Source organism: Aythya marila, assembly GCF_965140915.1.
Source record: "Aythya marila genome assembly, chromosome: 16".
Classification (NCBI taxonomy): domain Eukaryota; kingdom Metazoa; phylum Chordata; class Aves; order Anseriformes; family Anatidae; genus Aythya; species Aythya marila.
The window spans coordinates 16,106,309-16,130,302 of NC_139057.1; the positions used below are offsets into that span (position 1 = coordinate 16,106,309).

General features: G+C 46.4%; 1 protein-coding gene and 1 long non-coding RNA gene across 5 annotated transcripts; one reads left to right on the plus strand and one right to left on the minus strand.

Moving 5' to 3' along the window:
• The first annotated feature begins 400 nt into the window (after positions 1 to 400).
• Positions 401 to 3,794, plus strand: LOC309884292. The gene is made up of 2 exons (XR_014318597.1): positions 401 to 1,007; positions 1,099 to 3,794. It is a non-coding gene; the product is annotated as an uncharacterized lncRNA (long non-coding RNA).
• On the minus strand, positions 3,748 to 18,176 carry UBE2V1 (ubiquitin conjugating enzyme E2 V1). 4 transcript variants are annotated; one of them, XM_082773111.1, is made up of 4 exons: positions 18,047 to 18,176; positions 9,016 to 9,164; positions 5,746 to 5,871; positions 3,748 to 5,349 (listed from the first exon to the last, which is right to left on the minus strand). In XM_082773111.1, exons 1-4 carry the CDS (start codon positions 18,066 to 18,068, stop codon positions 5,203 to 5,205), a joined length of 444 nt encoding a protein of 147 aa, XP_082629237.1. In that variant the 5' UTR covers positions 18,069 to 18,176; the 3' UTR covers positions 3,748 to 5,202. The 4 variants fall into 4 exon arrangements, with proteins under 4 accessions (XP_082629237.1, XP_082629239.1, XP_082629236.1 ...); XM_082773113.1 differs by lacking the exon at positions 18,047 to 18,176 and adding an exon at positions 16,985 to 17,258; XM_082773110.1 differs by lacking the exon at positions 18,047 to 18,176 and adding an exon at positions 10,016 to 10,036.
• Positions 18,177 to 23,994: the final 5,818 nt, after the last annotated feature.

A 23,994-nucleotide genomic window follows, 5' to 3' on the forward strand; every position in this document is an offset into this window, starting at 1 on the left:
GGCAAATGCTGGGCAACGGGGTTTAAAGCAGACATGTAAAGAGAGAAGGGAAAAGGGACTTGTTTCTGAGAGGGAGCTCAGAGTCTGCTTCCCTTCGCTTTCCAGAACTCTTGCCTGTTCCTCCCCACCCCAAGAAATTTTGTCTTTGGCTATCCTGACACTTTCTTTGATGAGTGGAGAGCTAATGAAATAAGACAAGACAAAAATGTTGAGCAAGTGAAAGAAAGGGACTTTTAGACAGAATCTGACATTTATTCTCCCCTCTCGTTACCCATCACCGTACCGCAAGGCTTTCTAGACAAGTCAGGGCAAAGCCGCCAACAACCTAGCTTGAGAGGCAGAAAATTAGGACAGGACCCACATTTCTGAAAACCCTTTGTAGGCTTTATTCAAAAGGAGATAAGGCTGAAAAAGGCGACAAGATGCTTGACAGACATAAAGCAATGAGAATCTACCTTATCTCCTTATCTTCCATGTTGTCTTCTGCTCTTTGCTTTTTTGTTGCAACAAACGGGAGACGTGGGGAAAATGTAAGAGCACAAACAGAGGGGACACAGCGCCCAGAAGGGATGGATAGGGAGAAGACAATCAATAAAGGCTAAAAACGTCTCTTTCCTAGCAGGGGCTGAGCATCCTGGCTTTGCTCCAGCAAAGCACTTAAGCGTGTGCCTAACTCCTATTTGACTTCACTTGGGCCCTTCACATGCTTGAAAGTTAAGCACCTTCCCCAGCAATCTGCTGCAGCAGGACTGGAGAAAACGAGAAGCTGTTAAGGGACTTGACTCTTAGTCAACAGCAAAGTTAACGGGCTTTTGGATAGCATCTGAGCCAAGGATTAATGCAAGATGGCAATTTCCACCGACTTAGGAAAACTCTGAGCCACCAGAGAAAACTTAAATTTAAATTAGTAAGTTGAAAAAAAAAAAAGATATTAAGAATATCATCAGATTTCTTCACCGTCTTTGAGCTTGAGGTAGGTAGAGCTTGAAGAAGGCACATATTTACAGGTACGTGCAGAACTGGAACTCCCTTGTTTCAGAGCAAGCAAATGCCAGCTTAAAAAAAATACTGAATTCCCTGTGCTGTTCCTTGGTGCAGGAAACGCTGCCAGGTTGAGGCTAAGCACCAACCTCAGACGCCTAATGGCCAATTACTGCAAACAGCAAGGTAAGCCACAAGCAGCACCTACAACTCTAGGCAAGACACTACAAAGACTGATATTTGGAAAGGGAGTGAGAGCACATCTCATCGCTTCTTACGCTGTCAAGGACTCTTGAAAAAGTCTCTGGCTTCTGTTTCCCTTGCTAAAATTGGCAGAACTTGACGCTGCATCTGCCTGGTACTTCCAGAGGGAGCTCTGGTATCGCAGTTCTCAAGCACAGCTAAGATAAAGCATTTGGGCTGCTCTGTTCTTTGGTTGGGCTGTTTGCCCAAGAATTAGGGGCACAACCGCATTCAGCTCTGCATGCACTGCCTGCTGCTCCTGCCGTGCTGCTGTTTGTCCCTGTATGAATCCAGGCTGAAACTCAGACAGCACTGGCATCACACAGAGCAGCTGCTGACACTTTTTGGCTTAAAAGTTGTTAATCTAAAACCTTAAGTTTCTTTCATCATCATTAAGTCCAAAGCACTGAGTTGAGTTCAGAAAAGGCATATTTAAGCACATGCTCCCCAAAACCACATGGAGTTTAATTACAGCAAAGCAAGAAGCAAGGAACAGGCAGTGTTTATTAAGAAGTAAAACCTCACTGCACTGCTGGTCTCCCCTTAATGCCTGTGCAGTGAGAAAGCCGTGTTAAACAGATTTTTAAAACTGAAAATGATTCAGGATAAGTATGAAAAGCGGTTCCCACAAGAGGAGTTAACATCGAAATGAAGCAGCCCTTGCACCTTGCTTGGACCAAAGCGTTGCAAAGCCTGCTAGCTCCCTCTGCCGTCCCCACGCCAGCAGCTGAGTCGAACACTCTCCGCGACCACCGCCGGCACTGCGGGTGAGGTTTTATGGACGTGTCCGGGGCATTTGCAACCACGACACCTTGTGCAACCCCCCCGAGGCAGCAGCAGGAGCAGGCAGAGGGCAAGGTCCTGCTCAAACCACACCTCTTCCCTGAGCAACTCTTCAGTCGCTTCCAGCAGTACCGGCTCCAGGGAACAGCATCTATTTTATGGCCAACGCCTTCAGACACATCAGTTCAGGACATAAACCAATGGTGAGCAAGGATCAACTCTTAAGTGCCTTGCCTTTATACTGCCAGAGGTAGAATAAATACAGAGAAGAGGTGAGTTCATTCCCCGACTTAATTTCTGAAGTGTGACCCAGCACCCAGAAACCCACGGTGCCTGTGGGATGACTGATCCCTTCCACGATGCACACACACTGACAAAGCTACAACACGTGGACTCACTGGCAGCTGACTCTTAGTGTGTTATTTTCCCAAACCATCCCTACTCAGAGTGGAATATCAGTGCACTGGAGTACCGGTGTGTTCAGAGTGAAGTTCCTAGGTAAAAAAAGGTACACTTTTTTTCTTTAAAAAAAAAAAAAAAAAAAAGTACAGCTGAAGTTTGCATGACAAATTGTGTTACCACAGGACTCTTGCTAGCACAGATCCCAGAGAAGCATGGTTCAGGTCAAACTTGCAGCCTGCAAAGCAAATCAGATGGTTTCAAGGCTTTAGAACCATTGCTTGAAGTGTGAAGGCTGGGGAAGCACCCAACATGTACCAACCATACCCTCCTGAACAGGACAGGGGTGTTCTTACAACAGCGACACCCGGTAACCACACCGTAATTGTTGAGCATTGTTGCAGTTCCCATTTAACATCTCTCGATACCAAGCTGTTTCAAAGAAACACACGCACAGGATGCTGACAAATATTAGCCGCATTGTCTTCACAGACACCCTCTGAGCTACCCCACGACTGGTTAGTATTCCAGGCTAGCAAACAGCAGCAAGTTTCACATACACAGCTCGTTCCCTCGTCACTCCTACACCCAGGAAGAGGCAGGTTTCACCACATCGAAATGAACGCACAACCAGTACCTTCTGGCAATCTTCTTTAGTGGAGACACCCAAAAAGGGCAAAATTCTGCAGCCCTGTTTTTAATCGAGATTTACAGAGGAGGTCTGCTTTTTACAGTTCACTATTTGAGGAAAACCAGGTAAAATTTCAGGTTGTGAAGTTCTTCTTTAACTTGATGGACAGTATAGCATGCAACTGTACGTGGATTTGATTTCCTCGGGACTACAGCACACAAAGGTCAGCGCAGTAGCAGAGCACCTTCAGATAGCACACGGCTAGAAAGTCGTTCCTGTGGTTCCTTTTCATCACATAACGTTACCAACTGCCAAGTCTATGCAAGTCTGTCTGAGGTTTTGACTACAAATAAAGGTTCTCCTTGGCACAAAAGCAGCAGCTAGATAAAGACAATTGCCTTTCACCACCAGTTTACATACTGTTATCTATGTGGGATCTGTAGGAAGATACTTCCAACAAACCCAAAATTCCATAAGGGATCAAAGTTCTAAACATAAATACAATTAAAGCCTTCTAATATTAATGCACACTTTTTATTATATTAAAATCAGGCAATGGTCTGATACAATAAAAAGGCTGCTTATGGAATACTGTTATGTTAAACTTTAATTACAGAGGATGTTAAATCCTTACAACTAATATTTTCCTCAAAAGAGTTAATGGAAACATCAATTGTTCATTGACTTGAGAGCTGCTGCTTTCAAATGTATTTATTTTTCTTTTATTTTTCTTTTTTTTTTTTTTTTTTTTTTTTTTTACACAAACACTAAATTTTTTCATAAAACTTCGGACACACTAGGTTGTTGGTATGTAAGCTTGCATCCACATTGCAGCAGTTAGTGGTCCAAAACAGTAAAACAGAAAAGGCAGTGATTTGCCAGGATGCAAAGCCAACAAAGGTCCTTAATCTGCTGTACGCACCACTTCCCCAGAATCTCCACAGAGGGGTTTTCACCTCCAACACTTAACAGAATCCTACTGAAGTCTACACTGACTTGATTTGTCTGTCAGATCTTTAAAAAGGCCGAACATAAGTGCTGTGTTTTAGTTAATTAACATTCTCAGGTCAATCCAAAGCACCAAAATACAACTATTTGAGTTGGAGTGTGTGTTTATTCTGGACGTGCAGTTTCCCCATTAAACTTTGGCAGCAGAAAATTTCGGCAATCCTGGTAAATGACTGCTCTTTTCACCAAAAGCCTGTCTATTAACATCAGCCGTGGCCAGCTTGGCGGTGTGGCAGCAGTGCCAGAGGGGCAGGGAAAATCCCAGTCTGCGAGCAGAACAGATACTCTTGTTTCCCAGGCTGGTGAAGACTAAATTTGTTGCAAAACCAGAACAATAAGCAGGAGGGAACAGGTCAAGTTATTGCCCCAACGCTTACCCCTGCTGTCCAGGGGTGAGAAGAGTCACAAAAAGGGGCAAAAAGAAAGCAGCACCCCCACTAAAAAGAGGGGAAGAGGGAAGAGATTAAAAGAACCCTGAATCCCTCACCAAATGCCCACGTTACTGGTGAGGGGGACCAGGAAGAGAAATACAATCTATGCCTTGGCCAAAGGGAAGGAGGAAAGCTTGCCCCAGATTATCAGGGCGTTTAAAAAAATACAAAAAAAAAAATGACCACAGTCACATTCAGCCTTTACTAGAGATAGCACAAAGGGAGGGATGACTGAGGTTAGCACACATCCCCGTTAGTAGTCCGTAAAGCCCAGTGTAGTACTGGAAGCAAAAACCTTTGTGTCTACTCTAATAAACAGCCCTGAGCTTTGACTCTATTGCAAAAGACAGAAAAAGAAAAGAAAAAAAAAAAAAAAAGAAAAAACCCAGGCCAGACACACAGCAAGGTGATTGTGGGATGTATGCTTTCACAGTTAAGTTAGATGTGCCACACTGGTCTTAACAGTAATAAATTTAAATAGACTTTTCCTGATACCAGAAGTTCAGCTATGTGGACAGTGGTTACACGACAGGATTATTTGTTATAGCACAACTTATATTTCAAATGAAAAAATTAGTATCATTTACAGTATCTCAAGAAAAACTTCCTTTGAATGGGAACTTCCTTTCCAGGATTTTGAGGTCTACAAGATGCATCTAGAAAATTTACTACTGTGGAAAATGAAGACAGCTTAAATTGAATAAAGGGGGCATGATTTTTTTTTAATTAATTGCTGTAACATTGTCCTTCAGGTGGCTGAGGAAGTTTCATATTTTCTTTAGACATCATTAGACGCCGAAGCTCTTGCAGAACAACTTTGATACTATAAGAATTCTGCCATTTTGCTAGAACTGATATGGCTCTGGGGTCCACCTAAAATAGACAAAAACACCATTCCCGTCAGAATCAATAATTTCCATACACTTAACTCCCCCACGCACCCTCCACTTAAAGATCCTTTAAGAAGTCTGTGTGGGAGAAACCAAAGAAAGCAAAAGCAAGCGTTTTTTCCTGAAAGCACAATAAATCCACACAGGACAAAACTACTTGTGAGTTGCAAATGGACAGGAAATTTCAACATTTTGAATCCAGAATATACTTGGCTTGTATACTTCCCTCCTACCCCCCTTTCCTTCAAGGAAAATGGTACCAACAAGTAAAAAGTATTTAAACAAGTTGCAAGCGTAAAGCATTAACTTGAAGCTGCATATGAAAACCATGTAAAATGAGTAAAAAAACAAAAAACAAAACAAAAAAAAAAAAACTTACCACTCCATTAGAACTATTTACTCCATTCATATTAATTTTTGTTACAAATCTTACAAATGGAGGTGCTTCTGGATACTTAGGCCCACATTCTATTTTAAGGCTGTATATTCTGTTTTCATAAATTGTCTGAGGGGAAAAGAAAGGGGGGGGAACAGTTACATCAGGCAGTTCAACAATCATTTGGTTAAAACAGTGGTTATTTCAGGGACACAAACCACTAAACAGAAGGGCAGCCACTTACACACTGCGCAGGCTGCCTCTGTTTGGGTTTGTTTTTACAATATTCAGAGTATTAGATGGTGCTCTTCAGGAATTAGCTTAGATAGCTATCTACAGTTGGCCTGTCCTAGAACTGCACTTAAAAATGTTCTTTGGTCATAACTCAATGTGACAGTTCTCAGAAAGGGAATGCTCCAAGATTTACTCAGTTCCAAGGGACAGCCTGATCCCAAGTAGCAGCATCACTTTGTCACACAGCAGGAGCAGTTAAATACTTTAACAGCTACAAAAAGGAGTCCTGATTTTTTTTTAACTATCCAATAAATGTGCATAGAAAAGAGACAAATACAACAAGGGTAAAGTGATTCTTCAATATTTAAAAGTAATTAAAAGAAACAATAGTTATTCAGCACTCTGGGAACACAGATTTCTGATGTGCTGGTATGGTGCAGCCTGGCACCAAGCTCCAGCTGCGCCAGGCAAAGCAGGGAGCAGAAGCATTTAACAGGAACAGGATCATCAGGAAGAAGTTTTTGCAGGCAAGCTGTCCAGATCTAGAGTTTCTTACACATTTCCTCCATCTTCAACGTTGCAGTGAATGCTAAACTCACAAGGCACTGATCAAGAGCAAAAATTCCAGGCTCTCGTGAGCGCAGAAGCCCAGAACCAGGTATCAGCTCCTGCCTCACCTGCTGCAGCAGAGCATCACGCCTCCGCTGGGGTCTTAAAAACAGCTGCCCGTCACACAGTAACTTCTCCTTGATACAGAATTCAGTGCAATTCTTTTCAAGGGCTTGTTATGCCCATCTTAATATTTCCCTTGATACTAATGAGTGTTTTGATGCAAAAAATGCCACCAGCATCTGACTTCTTGATTCAGCTGCTTCACGTCCGTACAAATGGAGCGGTTTAACCCAGCCTGCAGCCACCCATGGCAGTGGCAGCACCCCTTCAGAGCAGCCCCTCCAGTGCCTCAGCCAGCCAGGCTTTCAGATGTCCAGCCTGGATGGTGGCAAACTCAATGCTGTCACAAGATCTGGGGGAAAAAAGTCACCTGCCAGCTCAGCTTGGACTTCCTCTGCCTCCCAATGGAGCCCCTGAGAGTGCTTTGTGCTCAGAGTTCACAGTACAGAGGTTTGGGGAGTGTTTTAGGGTCTTTGCAAATGGCCACACCCCATTAAGACTAGTGAATGGAAATCCTTGACCATGCACATGTCTATAAAAAATAGGCGCAGACAAAGCTGAAGTTTTGACAGTGCCACTGTTTTTAAATAGTTTGTACAAACAAGATGAATCACTGGCTGCAAAACCATCCGCACAGCCTGGGAAGGAGATGCACACTTCCATGTATGGTAGCAGGGACTCTCCGGAGCAGCAGCATGCATCAGCTCTGCACTACAGCTCACTTCTCCCTCCAGGATGCCCAACATAAGACTATTCCACCTGCTCCAAGCGTGATTTTTTCTATCCAGAGGAAACCAAGAGTTTTGATTTCTTTTTCCAGAGCCAGTATTACCCACATCCTATCAAAAAAAAATGGTACTAATAGAACTGTGTGTGAACAGTTCTAAAAACAGAAGCAGCTTCGAGTAAACAAGAATGTCTGAAAGTTCCCAGAATCTCCCTCAATACGGCCTGTGGCTTTTGAGCAATTAGTTGAATTCTACAAGTCCAGACCCTTTTGGAAATAAAAAAAAATGTGTTTATAAATGTGTCAGAAAGACAAAGGAGGCATAGCTGAATAATCTTCTGTGATAGTCCTCTGGCCTTGGTTGGGAGTATGACATGAAGTACAGATTTCTGTCACTGCTGACAAGTCAACATTTGCTTATTTGCTCATTTCACTTCCTATTTAAATTTCTAAATTAGATTTCAAGGTTGCTTAAATTTTACCTAACATGCATGCACACGGTGCCTGTTCTTCACAATCCTAATGTAAGCTCATTAAAGCTCTCCTAATGTTCTAAAATCAAGTGCTGTTCTGGAAAACAATTTGGGCATATCACCACCAAATGAAATGATCATGACTGGGGAGATGTTAACAACAGCAGACAAAAAGCAAAGAACACTTCTGAATGCGGTACAAAATACTGCACACATAATGCTGTTATAATACTAATTCTTGCACAAGCTCATCTTGAGTCAGAAAAGGCAACTGATAGAGTGGAGGCACATCGAGCAGCAGAGTGGTTAAAGGCGTGTAAACATTTCCATGTTGATAACATCGGAATTTTTGAGAAGTGAATGTGAGGCCAGACACAAAGGACAACATACACTACTGCAGGAAGGAGAATTAGCTACTTGCACTTCATGGCAAGGATAATAAGAAAACAGAACAGGAAAACACAGTAGAACTGGAGACAAGACACATTTGGTTTTTAGAATACATGCACACATACAATTTAGCCCTAAAGTTCACTACCATGGAGTAGAGACCCTCAGTTTAGTAAGGGTTTGGGATCGGGGTGGAGGGAATATGCAATAATGCTATCACAAAGACCATGGTAGAATTATGAGACACTACTTTGGGAGACAGCATTCAGAAAAGTAACTGAATTCATTAAAATTCAAGTTTCCTGACTTAGCTGAAACTGTAAAAGAGCAAGTCAGTACTGCTGCAGTGAAAACAAACTCCATAAATTCAACAAGCAACAGCAGAAAGGCTAGCAGTACTGAACAGAACATCCAGGTTTTACCTACATGAGCTCCACATGTAATCTCACTAGCCAAAGGATTTTAAACCTTACTGTATTCAAGAGTACAGGATACTAGAATCCTGGAATCTCAAAAGTTATGTCTTAATGAATCTGCAAATATAAAGTAGACACGTAACAGAACTAAACAGAGAAAGGTACTAAAAATATTCCAGACCATAAGCAAAAGGACATATAGATATATAAACCCATCGTTATATGAAAGCTGATCCTTCAATGTAAGTCACTTGCTAAAGCGTTCTGTCACTTTGTGTTTCGCTTGTTTTCTACTTTCTACTAAGGGAAGGAAAAGGGTAAGAAAGAAAGAAGTGGCGTTGTATTTTAAGTGGATGCTTACTCTTGGAGGTCCAATAATCATTCCTGTCCATCTTGTGAGTGTCATATCTTCATCGTCTTCAAGGCCCCAGCTAACTGTTCCATCTCCTACTCCTTTTTGACCTTCTTCAAGTTCTTCCAACAGACGAAAATTACGAGGAACTTTTACTCCTAAAAATAATCAGAACAGTATTTTGAGTAATAAACATAAAAATACCACTGGCTTTGAATGATTATACTTCAACAGTCTGAAGAAGATATCCTTGTATTTACCCTGGACTTTTCAAGCAGTACCAAATATGCTAGAAGCACAATGGGCCTGATATTAGAACAGGCAGTAAAATGCAAGGAAATCTCTGTCTATTCAGAGATACAAACAGTCCTGTGGAGCTCTAATTAGCACTTGTCTATTAAGATCTATAGCAAAGGAATTTGCAAGATTCTACAAAATGTGTGACGTCAAGCCTCCCACAGTGTCGTCTCTCTGAGCTTTTAAAAACACCACCCAAACCAAATGAAACTTTCATAACATGAGTAGGTTAATCTGCTGTTAATTTAAGTGGGCTTTGTCAGTAGCAATACTGTCCTTTGTGCTTATGACCTCTATTACCAAAGAATTCCAGCACTTCTTAATTGCTAGCACATTTATCTTCAAAACACACAGCAAAATAATGGGAATTTTTTGATCCCCATTACATTAATGGGAAATAATGGCACAGAGAGCTTGAGAGCTTAAGCCAAGGTCACACACTGTGGCTGTGATGAAGGAGCTCAGGCCACATGGCACTTGATTATTCAGTCTTCTTCAAGATGTCCATACCTCAGCCACCACAAAACACACACGTGCTCTAGGCCACCATGTCTCCTTCAAAGTACCTGTGCAAAGCACACTGCTTTACAAAAGAAACAAAATTATTGCCAGGATACATTTGATGCAGTTATTTTCACCTGTTGTATAAAATAAGGTTGAATTTAGGGTTTGGATTTCTTTTTCCTTCAATAGTCCAAGATTAACTATTCACCAGTACACAGTAGCAGAAAATCATAATGTATCCCCTTCTTTATCCTTGCTGATTTAGCACAACAGAAGAATGGACAATTAGCCTTGAAGCACACCAAGTGAACCCAGTGGACTCCTCCATCGAAGTCAGCTCTTCCCGCATTCATGGCATACTTCAGAGGACAGAGACAGAGACCAAGCAAGAGCTTTGAAAACCATCTCCAGAGCTGCTTGCAAGTGTGGAAAACAGAGGATGTAAGGCTTTGTGAAATGTAGCAGTGCTTCAATTCTCGAACCTCTAGTGTCCTTACAATCCCCTTTAAGGTTGACCTGAATGACTTAAAAGAAACTAAATGTCAACGCTGGTTTTGCTGCTTGATCAGAGTTGCCAACATTTCATTCATTACAAAGCAAAGCATAAAAGAAATTTAAGTAAATTACTGATGGAATTAGTTTACAGGCCAGTTCGATAACACATCTAAAATAACCACATTCCAGAATATGCTGGGAGAAAACGATGCAATTATACAGCTGTAGCGAGTGGATGAGGAGGAACCTAGACCCCCATGAGAGGCATCAGACAGCCCCATCAGACCTGCACCAGCTGCACCAAACCAAACCCATTAGGGGCTGCTGCGCACAATCCCAAGGCAGCTCCACACCAAACCCACATCTTTAACTACTGGCGAGATTGCGCTGTTTTCATGGCCGCTGAGTAATGCAAGTCTTTGGCTGGGAAAGGAAATGAGTCAACTGGGGCTGGTGAAGCCACCACCACCAGGTGAGCCCCGGCCCTGAGCAGGAGCAGGATCTCCTGGAGACCACCGGCACCTCCCCAGCACAACACCTCCAGCACCCACCCCCCAGGCCTTCAACTTCTGATGGATCTTGTGTACCTTGGGCACAGATAGTCTCAAGCACCTGAATTACACCAGATTAGCCACCCCACTTGGATCACCTTCCTCATGCTCCGCATGCCGCGGTGAGGGGAAGCAGAGAGGGGCACAGCCTGACTGCAGCACGGAGGCCGAGAGCGGGGGCCGAGCGTGGCGGATGCAGCGCATGCTGAGGTCAGCCCCATGTTGAAGGTGTCTGTACACACGGTGCCAGTTTCACAGCCCATCCTGCGGCTGCTGCCCGTGGTGACTCACGGCCCTGCCACCGGCCGGGCGGCTGCCCAGGCAGCCCTGCCTGCTGGCACACTGTGAGTGGAGCCGCCGGCACAGCCAGCCAGTGGGGACAGCCCAACGTCCTTCTGGAGGGAGGAACCCCACCCTCAGCCCATCACAGAAACGCTCAGACAATGCAGGTTGCACCACAAAGGAAGCCGTGGGTGCTATTGTTAGAAACCCAGGGTGAAACTCCACGCTCACAGAAGTGCTCAGCTGGAGCGAGAAAAGCTGTCTCGAATTTGTGGGGTTACCAAAAAACACTTCTGGGCCACAACATCACAATGCTCAACAAGTGCGATCAGAGTCTCTCTACATTTTGGAGCTCGGTAACACCGAGGTAACTCACTGACATTTCTTAGACCAAGAAAATAACCCAGGAGGGCTCAACACCACAGCGGAAGCACTGTCTGCCTTGTGGAAAGCAGGCACAGGGCACACAATTAAGAAGAAAATCAGAAATATCAACTACCGACCCCTCCTCTGAGCATCATGCTCACTGCACAGGGCAGGAATCCTAAGCAAAGAAAACTGTGTGATTTGTAATTAAAAATTACACCATCGTGTACACATTCAGTGAGGCCACAACCAGGCCAAAAGGCAGCCTGAATTCTGACACTTGCTAACCGGAGCTAGGCTTGGGTTGGCAGAGTTATGGGAGGAGAAGGCAACTTGATTTCAGAGCTTTTCCAAGGCACAGCTGCTCTGATTCAGCACGAATCAGACACAGCATGAATCAGAGCCCTAAAACACTCACACAGGAATGTCAAGGTCTGTGACAGCTGTGAGGCCTGCAAAGAGCCAGTCCCATCGTACTCTGGCTCCTATCGCACGGTAGTAGTTAAGGTAAGTGACTGGTGATTCCACAGCACCTGCTCACCCAAGGGCACTGCAGGACCACCAGCGGCAAAGAGAGGTGGGAAAAGTGAAGAACACGTACCTGCAACTTCATGCTCTTTGCAGAAAAAGAATCATAGGAGATGGTTGGTCACTCCACAGCACACAACCCCATCCAGCAGCACTCTTGCCTTCTCAAGAAGTTTTATGTCCATGCTCAAGCTGTAAGGTGTGAGTGGAAGAGCAGCACCCCACCATCACACATGGCAAGTACATGGGTACAGAACTGCAGGTCAGCTCCCTCCTGACATGTTCCCCAAAGACTCCAACAAGGAGAAAAACAGACTTGTATATATATAAAAGATTATGACCATATGATCATAAATGCTTTAAGTCATTTCTAACTAACCTGCCCCCAAGCCAGGCAGAGGACCAGGCCAGCTGCCCGCCCCAGTCAGCCTGGCGGGCTGCATGAAGCCACAGGCCAAGCCAGGCTCCCCATACAACGGGTCAGCCACCACGTCCTGCTGGGGCCTCAACGGCCAAAGCCAAGCAGAATTTATCATTTGTGGTTGCGTGCAAACATCATCATCATGTCTGCTGTTCACCAGAATTCCTAGAAAGGGATCTGGTCTGTTCCATGCACCCACACCACTTGCCAAACAACGCCCATGGCTATCCCAGGGAAGTCCCCATGAGATGCCCTGTGCCAGCTGAGCAAACCGGCAGCAAAAAGATTCCACCAAACACCAGCTCCGCTGCACAGAGCGGTACTGATGAGCACTCCTCAGCCAGGCACCTCACCACCGGGCTGCTTTCTAAGTGAGGAGCTGCGAGGCTGTCAGACAGAGAGCTGACACAGGGCGAGGGCAGTGTGACTGCACCTGCCAGAACCTCCTGATGTCCCGCACTAGGCAAAGCAGAGTTATTCCTGCAACACACTTAAATGCCAGCTTGGGTTTTAAGGACCTTAAAGCACACTCAGATTCATTTTATATCACAGCACCACTAAAGATCCGCAGATATGTAACTTGGAATGTCTTGTCATGGTTTTAAAAGTGATCCTACCAGTCGGAGATTTTCTGTCTTGAATTACACGCAACCTTGTGAGACACAAAGCATGTTTTCAACAAGTTAAAAACAACATTTACTGGCTGACTATAGAAATCTTTCAATTTTCCCCAGCTATATAGTGGAAGCAGTCCCAAATTCAAGCCAATTTTAACTCTGCTCTCTGTACTAGTTCCTGATTTACACTAATTCAAGAGAACCGAGGTCCATTACCTTTAAACATCTCCACTGCTAGACGTGTTAAAGCCCCTTCTGTTGCTTGCTTTGCTGTTCAGCCTTTAACACACCTCTTCCAATACATTTCTCATCTCTCTGCAGAGACGGACACTATCTAGAAATCTGCTACCTTATCCTTACAGCACCGCGATTGTAAAAAATAAATAAATCAATCCTTGTCAAAATGGCATAGAGAGCTTTCAAAGTGATGTAATATTTAAAACAATAAAAGGCTTTCAGCAGCTGTCACAAAAACTTCCAGGAGATGGGGACTTTAGATTTCCTGAATCTTCTTTACAGTCACTGTTTCCACCCTGATAACGCAGGCAGGTACTGAGATGTTTTGCAGATTCACAATAACTTCTGGAGCACTTGAAGCAATTCAGTATTCTCTGCTGAGTGTAAACTAGAACGCCGCGCCTGTCTTTGGTTGCTTTAAGCACATTACTTGTAAAGAGATGACTTTAAAATGTCTGAGGCAGACTGGCATTATCGCTGAGGGCTGAAACCAAATAAAGCTATCCAGCAGCCGGAGAGCTGGAATCAGATGTGCTGGGTCACTTGTATCAGCTGAAAAGCACAATGTTACCAGCTCAGCTAAAATTTGCTCTGGAGAAGAAGTCATCCCAAACTCATGTCCTGGACAAAATCCACACACTAAATCCCACCAGGAAAAGCACCACTTCCTCTTCACGTTGTGAAAAGAAACCATTGTCAGTGCCCACGAGCTGAGCGCTCCTCTCCCAGCTGCCTCTTCTACCCACAAAGGATCAAATTCATACCGACCGCCAAAAGCAGTGCGCACAAGGAGACTCCCGGATTTTGAGATGAGCTTTGAAAAGCCAGACACCACGCTGACAGGGGTGATGTTACCTGTGCCACAGGATGCTAGCTGCAGAGCATGCCAGCAGTTTAACACCCAACAGGGTATGAGCTACGGGGAGTCAGGCAAGGCACACTCTATCCCACACCTTGCCCCTGGACCACACCACCCTCGGGAGGAGCACCCAAACCCCTCAGCAGGTGGAAATGAAGTCATTTTGGCTGGACGTGTGGCTGTTAAAAGCATCCTGACAACCTGAAAATCCAAACCTTAATACACCTCACAACGTGTGCCAGTGGCCCACCTTCTAGGATCCTAACCCATGTACACATTTAATATCCTAATGAATCATTTAAAGTTCTCAGCCAGAACCTCATTCTTCAAATACAATATATAATCTGTATCATTACAGATGAAAAGACTCAACTACCTTCTTGTAAGATTTTGGAACTGTTTACCCTTTTTTTTCCATCCTTGCAGCACTACAGACACCAAGAGGCTGTGCAACCAACTTTTTCAGCACCTGCTATTTCACGTGCTCCTATATCCCATCTCATTTAAGAATGCATAATTTATCTCTCCAGCTTCTCTTCAATTTCTTTTTCCTACCCTCAGGTATTTTACTTACAGGCTGAGAAAGCACTCGGTGGCTGGCAGTATTTACTTTGAGATAACAATGAGTACTGCGTACCATACACTCAGGAGGAGACATCACGACCCGCTTACAGAGGCAGGGTACTCCTTCCATACCCTTCCACGAGCAGGTTCTTCTGCACTGCAATGGCTGGTTTGCTTTTCACGAGGATATCTGAGTTTACAGTGACATTATGGATCCTCCAGCAATTACAAATACATGTTTTTAATATACTGTACTAAAACCAGTCTGTGCTTTCTCTCTGTTAGCCATATTAAACCACACACATTGTCACTATTATGCCCATTCCCCTAATGATTTGTCCTTCTGAGGCTCTCCACATTCCTCTGACTTTGAATAACTTAAACCTGGGCAAATCATTTCACTGCTCAGTTCCTGCAGGCTGTTGGCAAATGCAGCATCTGTCACCACCCTGCAGCAGACCCCCTAAAGAAACCTACGGGTGAACAGTGGGTTAAATCACGTCATTAACTTTTCCCATGATGGAAGTTGGAAAAACAGGATGCCACAGGGCACAGCAGCACTGCACAGCACAGCAATGCAGGCCCCACGAGCCCAGCTGGGGCACTGAGTGCCCACAGCCCCGCGGCCAGCTGGGTGTCCTACCTGCCATCCCAGCCTGAAGGACAGGCAGGAGTTGTGGCTTGGGTGTCTGCAGCCTCCTAGAAGAGCCTTATTGGGATGCTTAAAGGCAGCTCTTTTTTCATATATGAACTGGGAGGAAAGAAGAAAATCCATCATTGGCAACAGGGACTCCTCCTTTAGACAAAGGATACTAGTGGACCTGGTATCATAACATTTCTCCTTTTAAGTATTCCTGTGAGTTTCTTGCTTGTGTAGTATTAGACAACACTTGTCTCATTTCCAGCATCAGCCCTGACTTTTATTTATTTATTTATTAAGTTATAGGGACATTTGTTGCCATTTCTTCCTCTGAGTTAGTAGCTGCTTTCAAAGAATGACTGAATACTTTTCATAGTCAACCTCTATTTGAGCTCCTTTACTGAACCACTACAAACTTAGGGTATCAAACTGTTGTGGTTTAACCCGGCTGGCAGCTAAACACCACACAGCCTTTCACTCACGCTCTCTCCCCCATCCCAGGGAGGGAGGGGGGAAACAGGAAAGTGAAGCCTGTGAGCTGAGATAGAGACAGTTTATTAAGACAGGAAAATAATAACAATAATAACAACGATAATAGTACTACTACTACTACTGTGTATGAAACAAGTGATGCACAATGCAATTGCTCACCACCTGCTGACCGATGCCCAGCCTAACCCTGAGTAGCCAGCCCCTCACCCCTACATGTATCTATTGTTCAGCATGACCCCAGATGGGATGGAATACCCCTGTGGCCAGTTTGGGTCAGCTGTCCTGGGTCTGTCCCCTCACAGCTCCTGCTGCACCCCCAGCCTGCCCACTGGCAGGACAGAGTGAGGAGCTGAAACGTCCTTGGTTTGGTGTAAGCACTGCTCTGCAACAATGAAAACATCAGCGTGTTATCAGCACTCTTCTCATCCTAAGCCAAAACACAGCACCCTACCAGCTACTAGGAGGAAAATTAACTCTGTCCTAACTGAAGCCAGGACACAAACACATTAAAGTGTTTTAAAAATAAATATGAATACATTAAGATGCCCTGAAGCAAGTGTTAGCCAAACCTGTTTTACAAAGGCGCAAAGATACCCAGCTGCTCGCCCAGAGCCCCACAGCGACTCAGTCAGTGCTGGAGAACAAGAAGGTGTCACTTCCTGGCTCCCCTCGCATGCCTTCAACAAAGCCTTCAGCAGTGTCAGGAGGGAACCACACAAGCTGCACTGCAGTGCACCACCACGACCAGTAACTGGACACTACATTGTTCTCTTTAGCAGGAAAGGAAAATCCCCATCCTACTTTCCTAGAGCACCAACCAACAGCAGCCCATTGCAGGAAGAACAGCCCGTGGATTATGGCTGGATGGAGCCCTGAGGCTTACATCAACCCAAGTCACTGGTCTGTGCACAAGGGCGCCTCAATACCAAACTTAGGGCTCACTGCAGAAGTTCAGCATTACTGCAACATGTTGTTTTTTTTTTTTTTTCAAGCTACACATTGATTTTCAGTATTTTTTCTTCTTGCCAGCAGCAGTTAACCAAACAGGATCTCATGGGTAGCTGAAGTACAGTGCTTGCCTGATGTGCACATTTTAGAGGCAAGAGGCTGAGGACTTACACCTACCTGGCTCCATCCTGCTTTATGCTTCCAACGCCGAAGACAGTTTTCAGAAGTATGTGAAGTAACAGGAAGCGATCCAAAAGACACAATGTGGCCAGCAGATGATGGTTAACTTAGCTATGGCTTATCACAAAGGCAGTTCAGAGCAAAAGGGAAGCTGTACAGCAGGACTGGCTTTGGTCTCTGCCATCACAGTCCAAGCCTCCTTCCCTCCACGACCACCCAGACCATTAATTCATGAGGCTGCGCTGGCTTTAGAAGAGAATCACTGGCCTTGCTCTTCCAGCCAAAGCCAAAACGAGAAGTCAGCAGCTTGAAAGGATTATTGTGAAAGTGCAGTAGCTGGGACAACGTGACATGAGAGGATGAGAAGGCTCCACTACATTTTCCGTGTATTTTAATCGGGCGCTCACACACCTTGCAATCACGTACTGCTAGGCACAGATTCTCCCTACGAGCTGATGGCTACGAATTGCCTGCATGGTAACGCTTCAGAGCTGCCTACAGCCATCAGCAGAGGCCTACCGACCGGCAGAGCTCCCGAGCCTTTCGAGCTCCCATGAGGAGCTCGCTGCCCTCCCGCCCCGGTCACAACAACGCCGCAGAGGCTCGCACCTGGTCCGGGCCTAGAGCAGGCCGACGGAGCCGGCCGGGCAGCCCCGCAGCGAGCTGGGCGGCCCGGGAGGCGGCGGCAGGGAAGGAGGGAAGGCACCGAACCGCCGGCGGCGAAGCCCCGGGCCCGCTGCCGGGCCCCCCCCCGCGCCGCGGGCAGGCTGCAGCAGCCCTCCCGCAGGAAGCCCCGGCCCGGCCCCCGCCTGACGGGCGGTCTGGCCGCACCCCCCCTCCCCCCGCAGCCCCTTCTCAGGGCTTCCCCCTCCCCGCCGCCCCTTGAGGGCAACCGACGGCCGGTCCGGCCCGGGGGGCTGTCAGCGCCCGGCCTCCCCCCGACAGGGCCGAGGCGAGCCCCGCGCTGCCCGTGCGCCCCCGGGGGGGCTCCGCGAGGGATCGCGGCCGAGCTCCGCCGCCCCCCGGCCCCGCCCGGCCCAGCGCCTGCCGCCCTCTCACCCGCCGCCGTGGTGGCCGCCATCTTGCGCCGCTGCCGCCCGAGCACCGCCCCCTGCCCCGCGGCAGCGCGACGCGGGAAGGCGGCGGCGCGGCGCGGCGCGGCGCGGCGCGGGCGGGCGGGCGCGCTAAGTGCCGAGGGGAAGGGGCGGAGGAGGAGGAGAAAATTTTGTGGAGCGCGGAAGGAGATTGCGGAGCTTTGTCGCGCGGGCGGGCGCGCGCGCGCAAAGGAGCTGCGCGGGGTTTGCGTTTAGCCGAGGGTGCCCGGGCCGGTCTGCGCCTCGGCACTGGGAGCACAGGCCCCAGACCCCCAGCCCTCCCGTGTGCCTGACACCCGCCTGCTTTCGAGCCTTTAACGTCCAGTTGCAATTAATGCGAATAATTGGTAAATTGGGTTCGTTACGGCCAGAGAACAGCAGCTTGTAGCTGTGATGCATTAAAAATGTTCACACTGTGACAATCTGTTATACGTGGAGTGGTAATTCTTGTCGAGAAAATGGTTGATATTAATAAAGAAGGGGGAGATTTGGAAATGTGGCCATGTGGGTTGGAAAGCCCCGTGGTTGAGATAACACTAGACTCTTAACGATGAGGCCATCAGGAATATAAAAGAGTTTAGAGGGAACAAAGAAGGGTGATTCAGGAGACTCCATGCAGTCTCACTGTTAAGGCATGGATGTTTCTGGGTGTTTGCTGTTGTTGTTACATTCAAAGTTGTTTGACCAATGAAAAGTTGTTTGGAAAAGAACTGCTGTGGAGAGAAGGGTATAAGAGGGGAGCCTGCCCTCAAGAAAGAAGAAGAACAAAAAAAAAAAAAGCAACACGATGAAGTTACATCAATAAAGAAGCAGGAAAAATAAGTGAAGAGGAACAGGCTGGTAGAATGGAGACCAGGATGGGAACAGGCACTTTGATCGCCTCATGAAGACAGGCCAGATGCAGCAAACTGCTCAGAGAAGCTCGTACTGAAAGTTGCTGGTAACAGGCGCACTGGAGCTGGAGAGAAGCTCGAGCTGAGAGATGCAGACCTGTGCACACAACTGCCTCTCGCTGGTAAGCAGTTGTGCATTATGGGGAATCATACATCCTTAGGAACAAAGACTGTCCTGATAACCTTACAGCTTGTTCTCCTTATTAACAATCAGACAGTTTATGAGCCTGAAATATGGGACCAAACTGAGGTCAAGGTGTGGGACTCTGCAAATAAAAACGACAAGGTTGCAGTGGGATTGCTTGGCACCTGGCGAGCAGTCTCTGAGGCCTTAAAGAGCCGTGTGGGACCACAGTCAGAAACGTGTGGTTGGCCAGGCAGTGAGGGAGCTGCGGGCTCCTTTACTGATCCTTCTGCTACGCCATGGGCCCCTCTGCTGCTACTGCCATCACAGGCCTTTGCTGTTACGCCCCCTGGTGACCTGGACGTGCCTTTTCACCAAGGCCTCATTGGCCTTGAAAAGGAGATGGATATGTTTTTCTTCAATCTGGGAAGAACGGGATACATAAGGCCGGAAGTCCGAGTTGCTTGACAACTTAAAGTGAGACATGTTATTCAAAAGGAATGGAAAATGGAGACTTGTTAGTAATCAAGAAAAGGAATGGAAAATGGAGGCTGTTAAATCATGGAATTTAAAGGATTGTTTGTTACCTTTTCTGATCGTGAATATGTATAGGCATACTCGATTTTAGTGAGTCGTGGAACTTTGAGGATTGTTTGTTACCTTTCCTGATTATACGTATGTATAGGCATACTTGCGTTTAGTATGTAAAGCAATGTTCTGTATATTTAGAATGTTTGATATTTGTGTGTGCGTGTTGGTGGAGCGTAGACTCCCCACACACCCAGCGCTGTTTACTTGCCTTTTATACCTTTTATACCTTTTATAGCCTTTTATACCTTTTAGAAATATTTGTTTTATAAATATTACAAAATTCAGATTGAGTTGAGACCTCATTTATAACACAATCCGAGCTTATTTACTCCTCCCAAACATCCTCCTATATTCTCAGCTAAGGAGAATAGCAGAACATGGTACATGACATCGCAGAGGACTTTACCAGCTGCCCTTTGGTTGCTGCCCAAGATGCTCGCAGCCCTGCAGCATGGCAGGCTGGGCACCTCCAGGGCAGCCTCCCTCCAGCGTGGAGGACACAAAGTACAACCACGTACTCCTTCCGGAGCTCCACGGGGCTGCTGCTGTCCAGCGCATGGCAATGGAACAGTTTCAGGCAGATATGGATGTGGAAAAGCTGTGGCCAGGACAAAGCACATCGTTCAGACCTGCAGGGCTGTGCTCATCTACGGTGCATCTTCCCGTGCCTCCCTTCAGTTAACGCAGCAATAGGGGAAAAAAAAAGTGAAAGGAAATGAATTCTGCTTTGTCTTGCAATGCATATCCCCAAAATGGTGCCCCTCGACATTAAATGGAAATTTTGCAGAAATGATTATGAAGGTAAAGGTTTTGGAGACGCGTCGCTCTTTGATTCGTGCCCCTCACCTCGTTAAGTCAACTCCAAAGCACGCATCCTTTAGCAGCAAACAGGCCGAGGTACCGCTGCCGTTAATTTTTCTTTGAAACTACTTGCAAAATAGCAGCGTTGCTGTGGCTGGTTGGGTTTTATTTCATTTAATTCTAGCGCTGCATTGTAGGCATGGCTGAGCGTGGTAAGAGAGGAAGAGAGCAGTGAGAAGCTAGGTGGCATGAGAGCCCAGCGAACCCGGCCAGGAGGAGGGGAGCTGGCACAGAGGAGCTGAAGCCTGCTGTGAGGCTGCTGCCGAGCACCACGACACCAGCATTAGGGCTCGGCCGAGCACCACAACACCAGCATTAGGGCTCGGGCAGCCACTTCTCTTGCCCCAGCAGGGTTGTCTGAGGTTTGGGGGCGCAAGGTGGTTCGTGATGCAACCTCCTCCCCCCAGAGCTCCCCTTCCCCTCTCCAGTCTGGATAGCTGAGTTCCAGGAGGACAACGTACATACATACGCATCTACACACATACATACAGGCACCACACGTCAGCCCAAACCTCCTGCTTTGTGCTTTGGCCCTGCTCTGCACAGGGACCAAAGGTAGCATTTGGCCAGCCTGCAGCCAGTGGCCCTGCTTGTGCAAATGGCTGTTGGCCAGAGCAGGCGTTTGGCTTTTTTTTTTTATTATTATTAGTGCAGAAACAAAGACATGCCAGAAAGACACCCTTCTGACAGCACTCTTGTGGTCTCCAGCCTGGCTTAGAGTCCAAGTTCCTTGTCTGGTGTGACTGCTCTGGGTTTACTCCAGCGAGTGCTGTGGCAAAGGGGCCCCTCATCTGTCAGCGGTGTTCCACCGGAGGCTGCACACCAGCAGGGAGAACCCAGCAAGGGATCCAGCAGCAAAATGAAACGATATTGCAGAAGTTGAGAGACATCAGCAGGATGAGCAGTTTGAAAGGCACCCACGTGCAGTCTGAAGCAAACATCAGCCCCAACCCCATTGGGCTGTCCCATACCTCCTGCAGCACTCACTGCTGGTTAAGGGAAAGGCAGAGCAGCACAGCACTGCGCCGTGATGTTCATCAGGTAACCTTGCTGCAATGCTGCCCCTGCAGCTGAGCCCAAAACAGCTGTAGGATCACCTTGCAACAGGCTGACCATGCCCGGCTGCAGGCATGGTGGAGAATGAGCTCAAACACCCTCTGAAAGTGACAGGTCCCACTGAAACCCAGGCCGCCTCTGGAGTTTGAAAGGAGTGGCTTATTCTGCTTTATCTCTAATCTGTTCCTAGTCAACTTAAGATAAATTTGTCTTAAGCCAGATTTATGTCTGCTGAGAAGGATCCACATAGCCCTTTGCTCCAGCTGATTTGCTCTGTACTGATTTGACAGAAGCATCCACTACCTTAAGTAGGTGGAAGAATTTGTGGAAACACACAGGATACCAAAGAAATGAGCTAACACAAGTGTTAATTAATCCTCCCCTTAGGAGCAGAAAGCTCTAGGATTCACCTCCACTCGCGGCAGAAGGAAAGCTCAAGGGTTTCAAAACCAGGACGTGCTCACAGGCTGCATGCCTTGCCCCACCTGACACACAGTGGCATTAACACGGGACCTGGGGAGATACTTTGAGCTGCCTCAGGGTCAAGTACCACATTAACCTGTGACAATGTCACTCGGAGCACATAAAACAGCATCCAGAGATTAACTGCTGCCCCAGTTTCTTATAACTGAACAAGACCAGCAGGTAGACAGGCACAGCAGCCACCAGTAGGAGCAGCTCAGATTTCTTTCCAGCAAGACTGCTGTAACAGTATCTGAGAGCCTTGAGCAACAAGCAATTCTCTTTTACTACAGTCTTTGAGTACAAATTCCTAACTAACTTGTGTGTTTATAATACATTTATAATACAGTGCAGTGCTGCTTTTGATGTGGTGTTTAAGTTCTCAGTAAGAGGTAAGCCTTAGGTGACTTGGTGGTCACAGCTGCATTACACCTGAACATCCTTCAGATTCTGTACTGGGTTTTGGCACCGGTTTACTGAACTCCAACTGAGCTGAGAAGGGCAGGAGAGAGAAAATCAAGGACTGACTACAAACCTGATAGAACATGGATTACAGGAGTCTCGGGGCAGAAGCAGGCATGAATTTAAATTTTTGTCAAGATGTGAAAAATAACTAGAGCAGTTCTTTGTACTCACAGCTTTGTACTCTACACCTCTAGAACTGCAGGACACTTGCACACTGGAAGGGGAGGAGAGGGAGAAGCATTCTTTGCTCTCGACATGACAGCTTGCACCCCACTGCAGCAGCGTTCAGCATATTTTTAATTCAACACCTGTCATACCAAAGAAATTTTAAACAAGTTTCAGCCACGAATTGTGAATATTGCTGGATTTAACTTAACTGATTTGGAGTAACAATCACTGCAGTAACTTGCACAGTAGGGGAGGTTACAGTTTTTCCCACCCAAATTTATATTCACATCCCAGGTTGTAATACACAACAGGCAGTGCCTGGAAACCAGAACAAGCAGTGATAGAACTACTAGTAGGATCTACTTTGAACCCAACAGATTTGGCACAGAATCAAACCTCTTAGTTATCTGTATCTGGGAGAAGTAACCGCCAATTTACAAAGGACTTGAGGGCCTGCAACAACTAACCAAGTTTGCAGACTCCCACCTGCCCTTCCCAGTGAGGCATGAATGAACGGCCTTCTTCACTAAGGCTTGTGATGGAGGGCACGGAGAGGCCTGCCCTTTCCAACACAGGTAATATAAAACTACACAACTGTTTACCCCAATAGCAGCATTTAAGCAGTACTCCTTCCTCTTCCTCCAGTTGAAATGCCTGCCGGCATCCCAAGAGAACCTCCACCAGGCCAGCAAGGTTTGGCCTTGCTGGAAGTGACAGCAGACCAAAGGGCATCCATGGCACAACCTCCGTGTGCCACCAGCTCCATGTCAGTGGCACTGGCAGGTCAGGTATTTTGTTTTAAAGCCTTAGCCTTCCACCTCCTTCCAGAAACACTTCTATTCATCTTTCTCCCTGCTGCAAACCCTGCTTCCTGCCTGTGGTTTGGAAGATCTGACAGGTTGCTTCTCCAGGGAGACCATCTCTTTCAATTTCCAGCCCAGAAAGTTTTAGATTTTATTAATAATGTTGGGAGTGGGATTTTTAATTCTAAATAAGTTTCAGCCTGCACCAGGGAGGCCAAGTATCATGAACATCATAGAGAAGGATTCAAAGAAGGGATTCACAGGAGTTACAGAGCCTTAAAAAACAAAAAAAAACAAAAAAAAAAAAAAAAAAAAAAAAAAAAGAGCTGTAGATAATATGCTAAATGCAAAGAGCATTTTCTGTGACATCAGTATGAGTCATTAACTCTTCCACAGTGCTGAGATCCCTCCACTTGCCCCAGTTCCTTGAGTCCAGAGAATTTCTGTTTTTCATTCATAGTGAAAAATGCAGTATACCAGGAGGCAAGGA